The 12,510-nt window shown below is 38.1% G+C and overlaps 1 protein-coding gene across 2 annotated transcripts; it reads right to left on the reverse strand.

Annotated features, from left to right (window-relative positions):
- Positions 1-4,585: 4,585 nt before the first annotated feature.
- On the reverse strand, positions 4,586-11,431 carry mtx3 (metaxin 3). 2 transcript variants are annotated; one of them, XM_028458580.1, is made up of 9 exons: positions 11,309-11,431; positions 10,208-10,277; positions 9,181-9,257; positions 9,020-9,112; positions 8,754-8,936; positions 8,599-8,675; positions 6,849-7,006; positions 5,441-5,529; positions 4,586-5,329 (listed from the first exon to the last, which is right to left on the reverse strand). In XM_028458580.1, exons 1-9 carry the CDS (start codon positions 11,387-11,389, stop codon positions 5,246-5,248), a joined length of 912 nt encoding a protein of 303 aa, XP_028314381.1. In that variant the 5' UTR covers positions 11,390-11,431; the 3' UTR covers positions 4,586-5,245. The 2 variants fall into 2 exon arrangements, with proteins under 2 accessions (XP_028314381.1, XP_028314383.1); XM_028458582.1 differs by lacking the exon at positions 5,441-5,529.
- Positions 11,432-12,510: the final 1,079 nt, after the last annotated feature.

A 12,510-nucleotide genomic window follows, 5' to 3' on the forward strand; every position in this document is an offset into this window, starting at 1 on the left:
CAAGTGCGCCCAGTCAATAGGCTTCAACTTCCTGTTTTTGAGACTGTCAATCAAAGTGAATGCATGGAAACAAGGCCCCGCGTCACAACAGCAAACAGGTAAATATGGTTTTGGCTCTTACCTGACCCATAGACCTATATCAATGCGCCCCGATGTAACCTTGTTATGTTCTGCGATGCACGTGCAGAAAAGTAGAGGCGTGGCTTCTGGTAGTTTGGCAGCAGCAGAGGGAGGAAGTGAGGCTGTTTAGGGCGGGACATTGAGACGTTTCTCAGAAACTCCGGATATCAGCTTTAAAGTCAGCAAAAAAATAAGTGAAATTATTTAAAATCATCAACAAACACATTACAGTAGAGAAAAAGAGTGCTGATTATAATGACTCTAAGAATGAGTTATATTAACTCTGAGGGGTTATACTGACTCTGAGGGGGATTACAGTGAGGAACATACAGTAAGTATTTAAACACCCTGCAATTTTGCAAGTTCTACCACTTAGAAATTATGGAGGTGTCTGAAATTTACATTGTAGGTGCATTTTGTGAGACCGAATAAAAAGGAAATCACATTGTATGATTTTTAGATAATTGATTTGTATTTTCTTGCTGCACGTAAGTATTTGAACACCTGAGAAAATCAGTGTCAATATTTGGTACAGAAGCCTTTGTTTGCAATTACAGAGGTCAAACTTCCTGTAGTTTTTGACCAGGGTTGCACACACTGCAACAGAGGTTTGGGCCACTCCTCCACACAGCTCTTGTTGTTCAAATGTTGTGCAATAAAATACAAATAAATTATTTAAAAATCATACATAATATAATTTTTTTTTAATTCTATTTCTTTGTTAAAACCAGTTCGTCTCGTTGATTTTGTGTTTTCTACTTTCTAAATGAAAACAGTAACCCAGTGTGTGTTTCTAGTTTGGAAGAGTGACTGAAAATATGGAGAGAAATCACACGACATCATGAAACGTCTAAGCTTGTTTATGCTGATAATGTTCCAATAGGGGAGACATCTTTCATCATTGATAGTCACATTTTTATTTCGTTCTATTTTTAAGGAAAAAAAAAAGTTAAATCATGCTATTGTGTTACAAATTGTGTGTACAAGAACATGATATGGATGTCTATTAGTTAACTAATTAATGGAAGGTATTTAGTGCATGTCCTCTCCGTCAATCCACAGGGTTTTCCAGAGCACATTCATAACAATGACGTTTCACTTTTCCATGCAGGCCTTGTCTTTTCCCTACATGTGAGACACCTCCCCTCACTTCTGAGGAAAAACGCCTGAGGAATGGAAGGAAGAGTGGAATTACTGGGTGGAGGACACACACATGCAACCCATCAGAGAACAGCTGCTGGATCTCTCCTGTATGTGAACACAGCAGCAAGGTAATGGCTTTGACTTTCAGTTTGACCAAAACATAAAAGAGGAGTTCATCACGTACAAAAAAGAGCTTCCTGTTCTCACATCCAAACACAAAGCACACAAACACTCTCATCTTCTCTTTTTATTTTAGAAGAAAACTAGACAGGGCTTATGGAGCAAAATGTATTTCATTACTGCTTTTTTAATCTAGTCTCTAAATGCCACCTTGAAATAAAACACGGCATTATTATTATTATTATTTTTATTATTATTATTATTGTGTGTATTTCCTTCCCAGAAGTGACATTTTTTTTACTTTTAACGGTGGTCAAACATTTCACAGCAGATTTAATATGATCTGATTGATGATTTTAAATCCTCAGAATTTAAAATTAGTTTCTGGCAGTAGATTGGAGCTTTTAGCTCACATTTAACCACAATCTTCTAATCTTTGTCCTCTATAAAAGTGAAATAGTGAGAATATCTCTGTGTGTAGCAATGCGTCTCAGCACTCACACTAGGCACTGCCATGAGGCCTCGTTTGGTTCACGGTGAACAAACCCGTCCACATCATGTCTACGTGTGTCTAGAAATAGAAGACAGAACAATTCCAATAAAGAAGTTTACTTTTTTTAGTTAAAACTTTGTATTTACACGTCCAAGTCAAACAACTCAAGCATTTTGTGTTAAAGGTGCAGTCTGCAACTTTCAGATCCCTCTCTCCCCCTACCTCCCCGCTGCTCTCTTGCTCTGCCTCCAAACATTCCAAAGTCCCTCCCTCAGAGGAGCAAACAAGCTAACGTTAGTCCGACAGCAACATTACAGTAATACAACATGCACTGTTAAAAGCATATTACTGCAGCGCTTCTCTCTCTCAATGTGCACACACCTCAGCAACAGCAGCAACAACACAGTGTCACTTACAGCAGCTCACTGCTGCGCGCACATGAACAGCACATGCACTACAGAGTTCTAGTATAACAATTACAAATCAAACAATGTAAATCAAGCAGCAGTAATAAACGTTCAAGCAGAAAAGTCACCAATTCCATCTCTCTCCTTCTGGGCGCTTGGAGAAGCGAGACGCGGCGGTAGTGACGATGATGTTGCCCGTGCACTTCTGTGGAGCTAACTGTCAAGTTACCGTGAGCCTCCGGCGGGATGCTAACTGTGGCCGCCTGGGTTTGAGTAAAGAACTTGTCTAACTTGGTCATTTCAGCTTTACTCTCATCCTATTTGTTTCTTTCCTTCCTCTTTTGCGCACCGCTTTTTTTTTCCATGTTGAATGAGTCGTCGTGACTCACAGGTGTCAAGATGATTGGATAAATTGTAATTTCCCCCTCCCGTACCAGCCACTAAGCGTTACCTTACCAATGAGACCCAAGCTATTCTATTCACAAAAGAAAGTGTCTATTTGTACGGTTGCCACATGGACAACCCCCGGTGCAATTGGTACAGTAACCGAAACACAAAGTACGTATTGTCTTAGGGTTAAGTTATAACCCAATATCGCAACAATTTTTAAGTTTAGGGTATGGTTTAGTCTTAGTCATGAGACCTAACCTGGCCAATGACTGACGTATCACGTGACCTAAACTGGCCAAAATATGGGCGCTGCATACGGATAGAATTGGAATATTGAATATTGATACGGCAACCATAGGGATGGTGCTTCTTGAGAGTTCTGCTGTTTTTTTTTTTATTATTCTTTCCTTGATGGGCCCCTTAAGGCACCTGGGCCCTGGTGCACTGCACCTATTGCACAGTCGATAGTAACGCCTGTGTTTCTACATCTAACAGACCCGAAGTTATGGTAAGATCTAAATTCGCATTATGAATTTCGGCCATCTTGGATCTTGCTCTTAGCACAATTTACGGTATTTTGAGATCATATAGTTCTATGTCAAATAGAATTAAAGTTATGAGAAAATATCCAAATTAGAAATATGGATGGCGATTATCTTTGGTGTCTCGATTTTGAGTGGGAACCACTGGTTTGTCAGCGTGGCTCCCATTAAAAATAGATTTAGCATATTCAAAAACACCCATGAACAAATTTTCATGCTTTCTTCCAGAAGTGAACCTTTACTCTCAAAAGAGCCATTTTGCGTCATCTCACCTGGATTAAAATCCTCCTGAAGCCAAAAAAATATCTTTTTAATGAAGACAATACAGTGTATTAAATTCTATACAGTTAAAATGATATCTGATAATGTTATTTAAAGAATATTTGAAGACTTACACAAAAAAACTTTGAATTTGATAACACAATGTCAGTCAACACATGCTAATTGCTAATTTGACACATATCAAGCATGCATATTTAGCAGCCACGTTGGCAGTTAAATGAATATGTCCTTACACAATTAAAATGTATATTTTCTTCCAGAATAGTGTTTTTGTTGGTTTAGTTTTCCTACCAGGGATTTAAAACTTAAGGTTAGCCACAGGTGAAGTAGGAAAGCAGCTGAGTCATTGATTTATTTTTAGGTTAACAAATTGTTATATGGTGATTTTATTTGGTGTCAAAATCATTACTCATTAATACCCTCTGTAAGAAAATAATTTATTTCAATATTTTTGCAAGCTATAGGGAGCCATTGCAAAAAAGTCAAAGAGCCACATGAGGCTCCAGAGCCGCAGGTTGCAGACCCTGGCTGAGATTTAAACTGTGCCCCACTAAATAGAACGTTTCCTGTCCTCACTTTCCCACTGTCTTCACCTGGTTCAACTATTTTGCTTAGCTGTAGCAAACGAAAGCTCATGAAAGATGGAGCCAAAGAGCAGAGGACCAATAGAACAGCTACAGGTTAACGTGAACCAGTTCTGCCACCATCAGCTACCTCACAGTAGCAAAGCCCACCTGCAGCAGCCTTTCAGACTGTTCAGGGTGAACAAAAACATCCACAACATGTCTACATGTGTCTAGAAATGGAAGACATAGAACTAGGCCAAACATGAAGTACCGTAGTTTACTACATAAAAATAATGCAGTAACGCATCATGGACATACAGTAACTGAGTATTCGCTACAACAGAAACTTACACCATTACAGTAACGCGTAACTGCCCAATACGGCTGGAAACAGATTACTGGATTATTCATCCAACCATGTTTTAGATTTACAGAAAATGTCCAAAAAAAAAAAAAAAAAAAACGATATGAAGGAAGAGCAGTGATATTTAAGCAGTGAGATATTTTAAACAGGCAACAAAAAAGATTTGACAGAGTTTTAATAAATAAGGGAAAAAGGCAACAAAGATCATTTGTTTTACAACAGACAGAATATGAATGATTCTTTTTGACACGCATGAAACCAAACAAAGGACACAGTGAGGTCAGCTATGAAGGCACACTGTAACCAAACACAAAGTAGGCAGGTGAACGTTACTAGATTTAAAAAGTGCTTGTTGATATATCACATAATTTCTCGTCTTCTAACAAAATATTTCTGCACACAACATGAATAAATAAGGTGAAAGCACGCGTAAGGCCCTTTAGAGTCCAACTATGAACGCTGTATCGTGTACACATTTAAGGCGTTCGTTAGGAATTCATGGGATAACTTAGGATGTTATCATTGGATGGAGAATCAGACGGTGCATAGAGAGCGTATGTCTATAAAATAAAGCCTTGTCTTTCCCTGCTGGACTTCTCATTTGCTTTGGCTTTCGTTGCACTTCCTGTGTCCCTCATCGAGCGCCACTTCCTGTAGTCACACTCATCCACACACTTTTACTCAGCTTTCATGACCATTTCATCACCATTTCCTGTAAAAATAAATAATATGCTTATCTTTCCTTTAGTCAATAGATCTTAGTTATATAGTTTTAGTTATATGGTTATTTTAAAGTCATTTTGGTTTGAAATCAAGCTTCAGTCAGTCACTGTGGAAACTCTGGCTCTGCTCTCAGCTCTGTGGGTTTTGTGCTGAGGGCTGCCGCGCAGGTTGTCGTCCATCTGCAAAAAAGACAACACAGCAGATTGAGAACATATGCTTCAACTCCACACGAGTCTATAGAGACGAAACTGAAAAAAGCGGCTTGGAGGACAAACACGAAGCAGAAGCACCTTTTCTATTAGGTTGGACTCTTTGTTTACAAGCTGAGTTAGTTTCTGCAGGTTGGCGTCCATGGTTTCCTGAACAGGCGGAGGAAGACCTGGAGAGCGAACGAGTGAGGGAGGAAGAACACGGTGAGACAGGAGCAGCGTTAGGCCGTTAAACAGGAAGTAGTAAAGCAGAAAACGCAGACAGGAAGAGACGCTGGTGTTAGACAGAGAATTTGTAATGGAAGCTTTGTTAAAAAGAAAGCCTCAAATATCCACCATAAGGGTTATGCTGAAATCACATCGCAAGAGCTTAGCATGTCCGATAGCCACACTGCTAACCCCCAGCTTCCCGTTTAACAGGAAAAATCCCATGGAAATGTGTGATATAATTACCGCCAACTGGAACAAAATCACCCTCACGGTTTGCATTAAAGGGATTCTCCACTGTTTTTACAAATTTGGCCGAAAATCTTTGAAATGTACTAATGCCTAACAAAACGCATTATTATGCACCATATTCATTTAATTAGCTTTTAAAAATGGGGCTACTTACAGTTTAAGAGCTTGTATTCCGTCATCTTGAAATCACGTGATCGATGATGTCATACGGCCCCACTGCCTGTAAACATTCCATTGTTTTCTACTGGAGTGATTTTTAGATCATTTAGTAGCTTTTTCAATCAAAATGACAATTTGTGCTGCTTTTGGTTGCTCTAACAAAAACAGGTTAAAGTTAAAAATGTCAATGTAAACCTCTTTTGTTTACCGAAAGAGGATAAAAACAGTTGTGACCCAAAAAAAATCTGTGACCACAGGGGGTGACAGTTCCAATAAAGCAGAGAAGAAGAGCTCTCCTAGGGGCCCTTACCATGATTTACAGATCTGATGGCTGAAGTTGAAAAGCACTGCTATTCTCAGGGTTTGTTTGTTCATGATTTACTCACTAACATCAGCCATCAGAGCGTCAGCTGTGCACTGTTTAAGGGAGAGTAAAGGTCCCTTAGGAGAGCTCTTCTTCTCTGCTTCATTGTCTACTACCAAACTGCAGAGTTTGAAATCTCGTCAACTGTTTTTCTCCTCTTTTGGTAAACAAGAGGGTTACATTTGCTTTTTTTAGAGCAACCAAACGCAGCACAAATTTTATATATAAATATGTATTTGGATTGGATTGAATTGAAGTACGTTTCAAAGACTTTCGGCCAAACTTGTAACAATTTGTCCATCTGTTCCACTTTCTAGACATCCAATCACCTGTTTTCTGGTGAAAAGTAGTGTGTGATATTGTCCTAAAACATGCATGTGAAGCCTTTTCATTCCTGATTTTAAATAAAGAGCGACAGAGAGAAATAGAAACCTGTGTTTTCTGCAATCATGGTAAATGGGAGGCTCTAGTTCTGTGTTCTCGTGGAGGGATACAAAGAAGTCGTACTTGGGTTCTGAGCGCTGAAGTAAACTGCCAGGATGTTGTCACAGAAGTGTGTGAGGTTGTCCAGCTGCTTCAGATGGCTCTGCAGCGTGCTGCTGGGAAGTGTGGCTTTAAACAACGGCGCCAGGAAGCCAAAGACGAAGGCATCCAGACTGCTTGGCCTTCGCACGCACGCAGACACACACACACGCACACACACACACAGGAAAGGAACATTCAGAGCTTCAGACACATCAGAGTTGGGCAACTTTCACATGATCAACATTCATGTCAGCATTAGAATAAAGACCAATCTGAACATTAACAGAGGAAACAACAAAGGCTTTGTGGGATTTTGCTGTTTTGTGTTTAATTTTAGTCATTTTAGTGTATGTTGGGTTTTTGTCACTTTCTGTTTTTCGCCACTTGTGTGTTTTTATCTATTTTTGGACTGATTTTGTGTCATTTAGTGTGTTTTCGATGCTCTTTAATGTGTTTTTGAACTAATTTTGTGTATTTCAGTTGTCATTTTTGGCCTATGCTATGAAGCTAGATTTCCTCTTATCGCGCTAACTTCCGGGATTTAATCGCTGTGTGCTGTCCTACAAAGCTGGATGTCTTACGGAGCTAAATCACCATGGAAACTTAGGGTGAATGACTAAACTGGTCGGGACCAGGTTTTGTTCTGACTAAGATTTGAGCAAATACTAAAGTCCCGCCTCCTGACCAATCAGATCTCTTAGAAAGCGACCTGTCCAATAAAAGGAGGATCATTGTGTGAACACGTCACTGTGTGGAGAGAATATTTAGACATCAATGCAATCCTTTCATTTCCCCGACGACATCCTATAGGACACAGAAAGATTTTTATCTGATGGACTGATAAAGTAAAATAAGAAATTAATTCATTCATTCATTCATGTACGCTGGGGTGATGCAAAGAGCCTCAGTCCTGAAGATAATATAAAATATAAATATATTCCACCTTATGATTTATTCTGATATGTATGAACGCATCATCAGAGCCACGGACAAGGTAAAAGAAAGTCTGTTTATTCTCGTTTATAATCTCACCAATTTAAGCATTAGCACTCATCAGCAACAGTGTTGTTTTTGGTCTGAATTATTGATTTTGATTCTTATTCATATTTTTAAAGAATTATTTCTCAATTGTGACGTAAATTGCTCTCCACAGTTTCTCAGTGATTGTGATTGGTCTGACGCTGTAATCTCCTCCTCTGTCACAGGAGCGCGCACGTTGCCAGGCTGAAATCAACTCGTTTAACTTAGGTGAAGCCCGCTAACGGAGAAAAATCCCGGATATCATTATCTAGCTTCGTAGTATAAGCCCTTTGTGTATTTTCGTTGTCATTTTATGTGTTTGTGATGTCATTGTGTGTGTTTTTGATGTCATTTTGTGTTTTTCCTGAGTCATTTTGTGTACTTTTGATGTCAATTTATGTGTTTTTGTTGTTATTTTGTGTGTTTTCTTTTTGTGCAGTTGGTGCCACTACATGCCCATGTCTGCTCCATGTACATCATACACACTTAAGCTTGTACGTTTATAGTTGAGACCATTTCTTCTTAAGCTGAGACTTTGTGCGATTTAAAGACGAGTTAGGAAAGCCGTTAGCTCAAAGTGCTTTTCAAAATAATAGTCCAGTCAAAGCAGTATCCTCAACGTTGTTAAATTTATAATTGATTGAAAAATAAAGTACCTGAATATTAGCTCCCATTGTTAAAAGCAAACTAAAAAGCCAGGAGGAGGACTCACGAGTTTCCAAAAAAGTACTTGGTCTTTCCCAGTCTGTAGGAGAGCAGGTTCAGGCACTCCTTGGCGTCGCTGTAGATCTGAGACACACACACACACACACACATTAACAGTCTGTTGTGAAGCTCTTGAATCCTCACAGACAAACTCTTCCCCACCTTTCCTTCCACCTCACTGATCCTGTGTAGCGGCGCCTCTCCTTTGGTCACCAGGATCCGGGACAGTGCGGCGCTGGCCTGGCGACTCGGGACCACGAAGTTGAGCGGGAACGGAGATCGTGAAGCAAACCACGGTCGCGTCAGGTTGCTGTAGTTTTCTGCATCTACCCAAAATGTGTGCAGCTGCAGGATAGGGACGTCACACAGACAGTGGGCAGAACGTTCATCATCATCATCAATCATCAGAAGTGGAGGAGGGGCTTTACCAGAGCCGGGCGCAGCTTCTCCTCCAGCAGGGCGATGTAGGCCATGGTGTCTGCTCCCTGTCTGGCTGTCAGCTCATAGTCAGCATTAAACCTCTGAGACACAAAGTCACTGTGAATCCACTGTTTGGTCCACTGGTGACTGTGAAACAGGAAACCCTCACCTGTTTTCTCAGGAAGTGGAGAATCTGTGCAGGTTCTTGAACCACGGCGTCTCCACAGAGCAGCTCTGGGACGCTCGCTGGGAACAAACGTCAGAAGAACAGAAGAAGAAGGAGGCGGCTACGTTAAACGCCACAAACATGTGATTGTATCTAATCTGAGGGTCACATGATCAACATTCATGTCGGCAGAATAAAGACCAATCTGAGCATTAGTACAGGAAACAACAACGGGTTTGTGGGATTTTGTTGTTTTGTGTGTTTTTGAAGCACTTCTGTGTACTTTTTAATTCCTTTTGTGGTATTTTTTTTTCCAGTCATTGTGTGTTTTTGGAGTCGTTTCATGTGTTTTTAAAGTCATTCTGTGTATTTCTGGGTCCTTTTGTGTATTTTTAAGGTCTTCTGGTGCGTTATTTTGAATATTTTTAGATTCATTTTGCGTATTCTTGGAGTCTATTTGTGTATTTTTGTTCATTTTTCTGTACTTTAGTGAGTTTCAGAGGAAATTTTGTCCTTTGGTGTATTTTTGGGTCATTTTGTGTATTTTTAGCATGGTTTCACGTGTTTTTAGAATCATTTAGTGTTCAGTATTTCTTGATATTTTGAGTATTTTTAGCTTCATTTTGTGAATTATTGTTGTTTTGCTAATTTTTCTGTCCTTTAGTGTATTTTAGAAGTAATTCAGTGTACGTTTGGGTGATTTTGTGTATTTTTGTTGTTTTGTTCATTTGTCTGTCCTTTGGTGTGTTTATAGATTCATTTTGTGTGTGTTTAGCATCAATTTGTGTATTTTTTTTTTTTTTTTAGAAATATCTATTTTTCTGTCCTTTTATGTGTTTTTGGAGTCATTTTGTGCTGTTGGTTTGGGGACCCCACAATGCCAATGTCTGCCTTAAAAAAACCATCTAATTTCTATTTATTTGAGGAACAAGTACCCGAGCATGGAGAGATTATCCTGCGTTAGCAGCTGTGACAGGATGAATACAAAAATAACTGTTCATCTCCAGCACAGACGTGAACCAAAGCTTACCTGTTATTGTTTTCCATGTCCAGTCTATGGGACAAACTGTCAATTTAGCTCCTGAAAACTTGCTGTAAGCCTGGAAGGAACAAAATAAATCACTTTAGACTTTGAATGAAAGCAAACGTTAGGTTTCCAGACATAATAATTAGTGCAATAAAACAAATCAATTGTAGCTCACAAACCAAACTCCCACGACACAGAGACTGATCATGATTATTATTACTTCATGTTTTGTTTTTAATGACAAGCACAGCCAGAATTTTAACACATTGTGGTGAGCAGCAAGTTTTTTTTTCTATTACAAAAAGCTTAAAAAACAACTACAGCAAAAATATTCAAAGAGCAGTAAAAAAAATATATTAAAAAACTAAATAATTCAACATAACATAAAGTTATATTTAATATATATATATATATATATATATTATGTATTATCAGGGGTGATTAATCAGCCTAATTTCCTGATTCAATTCAGATTATTGAAGTCTCAATTCAATTACAAACCAATTTATGATTTCTAACAATTATCAATTAAATTTTGATTATTGCTGATTGTTGATCTTCCATTTAACTTCAGTCAGCTGCTGAAATATTCTCTTGCGTAACACCTCACAGCACCTTTAATAGTGTATTGCATAATTGAATATCTAAATTCGGACAATAAAGTTGCACTTTTGACAATATATCTGATTTCTGCAGTCATTTTTAAGTGCATTAAAAGAAAAAAAATCGAATCGAAATTCTAAATTCTATTTAAAAAATCGGAGATTTTTTTTAGGCAAAATCGCCCAGCCCTACCGCTGCCTTATTTTATCTTTAAAATGGAAACATTGTGACGGCGCCTCCTTGTGGTCAGAACAGTGAACAATTACAGACAAATGTCAGTAGATGTGCTTTTTTTCCTCCATCAGCTCAGAGTTAGAACCAGAACCAGAACCAGACCCGGAACTGCAGGACAAACCAAGGACTGCACGTACGCGCGCGCACACACACACGCACGCACGACGGCCTTTTACGTGCGTTCCAGACCGCCTACAGAAACCTGAACGGAGCAGGACCAGAAGCGACCGCAGACAACACTGCATGCGGACCGGCAGAGACTCTTACCAGGACTACCAAGGACTCGGAGTGGACGGAGGGCAAGCCCCAGTCTCCTCCCCAGCACCTCAGCTCCAGGGCGGCCGCCATGTTTCCATTCGTGCACGGGCTAGTGACGTCACCACGCACCGCTCATTTCAGCGCGTGTAGGGAAATAGATAAAAATAATAACTTTTAATATATAAATAAGTAAAATAATTTATACATACATTTAAGGAATAAACAAAAAATTAAATAAGTAAATAAGCCAGAAAATAAATCAATAAATGTAAAAATATATAGGTATAAAATAAAAAAATAGTAATAAAATAAAATAATTAATTGCAGAAATATATATATAAATATAAAAAAAAAACAGCACCGAAGAAATAAGTACATTGAATAATTTCAAAAAAACAAATATAGAAAATAGATATAAGTAAACAATAATAGAAATAAATAACTACGTTTATAAATAAATGTAAATATATAATCCATCAAATTAATATTTTTGAAAAAATCTATAGAAAATTAAAATGAAAAAACAAAAAGAAATTAATTATTTAATTAAAACATATATATAAAAAAATTAGAAATAAGCATGAATATAAATAAATTAATTTAAAATATATAGAACATGTAAATAAATAAATACTAAATGAATAATACATTTTAAAATGATCTCATTTGCTTGAGAGAAGAAGCCAGTTTAATGTAGAAACCTTTCAATATTTTATGAATGATAAATGTCGAAATTAAAAGGGGGGGTCAACAGATGATCAAAAATATAATACTAATAATATTAGTCAACAGGACTGTGTATGGCACCATGAGAACTGAGTATTCTGTGTTTGGTGTTGTGGGTGCTGTTCACTTTACTTACATAGTTTCTATAAAACATTCATCAAACGCCACACTAAGACATTGTTTGTATATTGAATGTAGATAGAGTAGTGTGTGTAGTAGTGTGTTAATGTGTAGCCACAGTACATCATTAGAAACCATAGATATTTAATGCTGCAATGCAATAGTTGGATACATCATGAAAAAAAAGTCTCACATCCAAAGCTGTGAGTATTTACTTCATAAGAGACAGTTAGCCTACTGTAAAATAGCTTCACTGCTCATATTTAAAATGGAAATTATAAAAGGAAATCAGGCATAAAATATTTTGTAGTGTCGGGAAAGTGTTGCAAAGTTCTAGGAGATACATTTCTGTCTTAATTTCATTT

The sequence above is a fragment of the Gouania willdenowi genome, chromosome 9 (genome assembly GCF_900634775.1).
Source record: "Gouania willdenowi chromosome 9, fGouWil2.1, whole genome shotgun sequence".
NCBI lineage: Eukaryota > Metazoa > Chordata > Actinopteri > Blenniiformes > Gobiesocidae > Gouania > Gouania willdenowi.

Excerpts from the sequence above, each read along its gene's own strand:
- mtx3 (XM_028458580.1), bottom strand. The coding sequence starts at position 11,389 with ATGGCGGCCGCCCTGGAGCTGAGGTGCTGGGGAGGAGACTGGGGCTTG. Across the intron at positions 9,258-10,207 it reads GACATGGAAAACAATAACAG|CGAGCGTCCCAGAGCTGCTC; the intron begins GTAAGCTTTGGT and ends GTTTGTTCCCAG. Across the intron at positions 7,007-8,598 it reads AAGTACTTTTTTGGAAACTC|GCCAAGCAGTCTGGATGCCT; the intron begins GTGAGTCCTCCT and ends GTGCGTGCGAAG.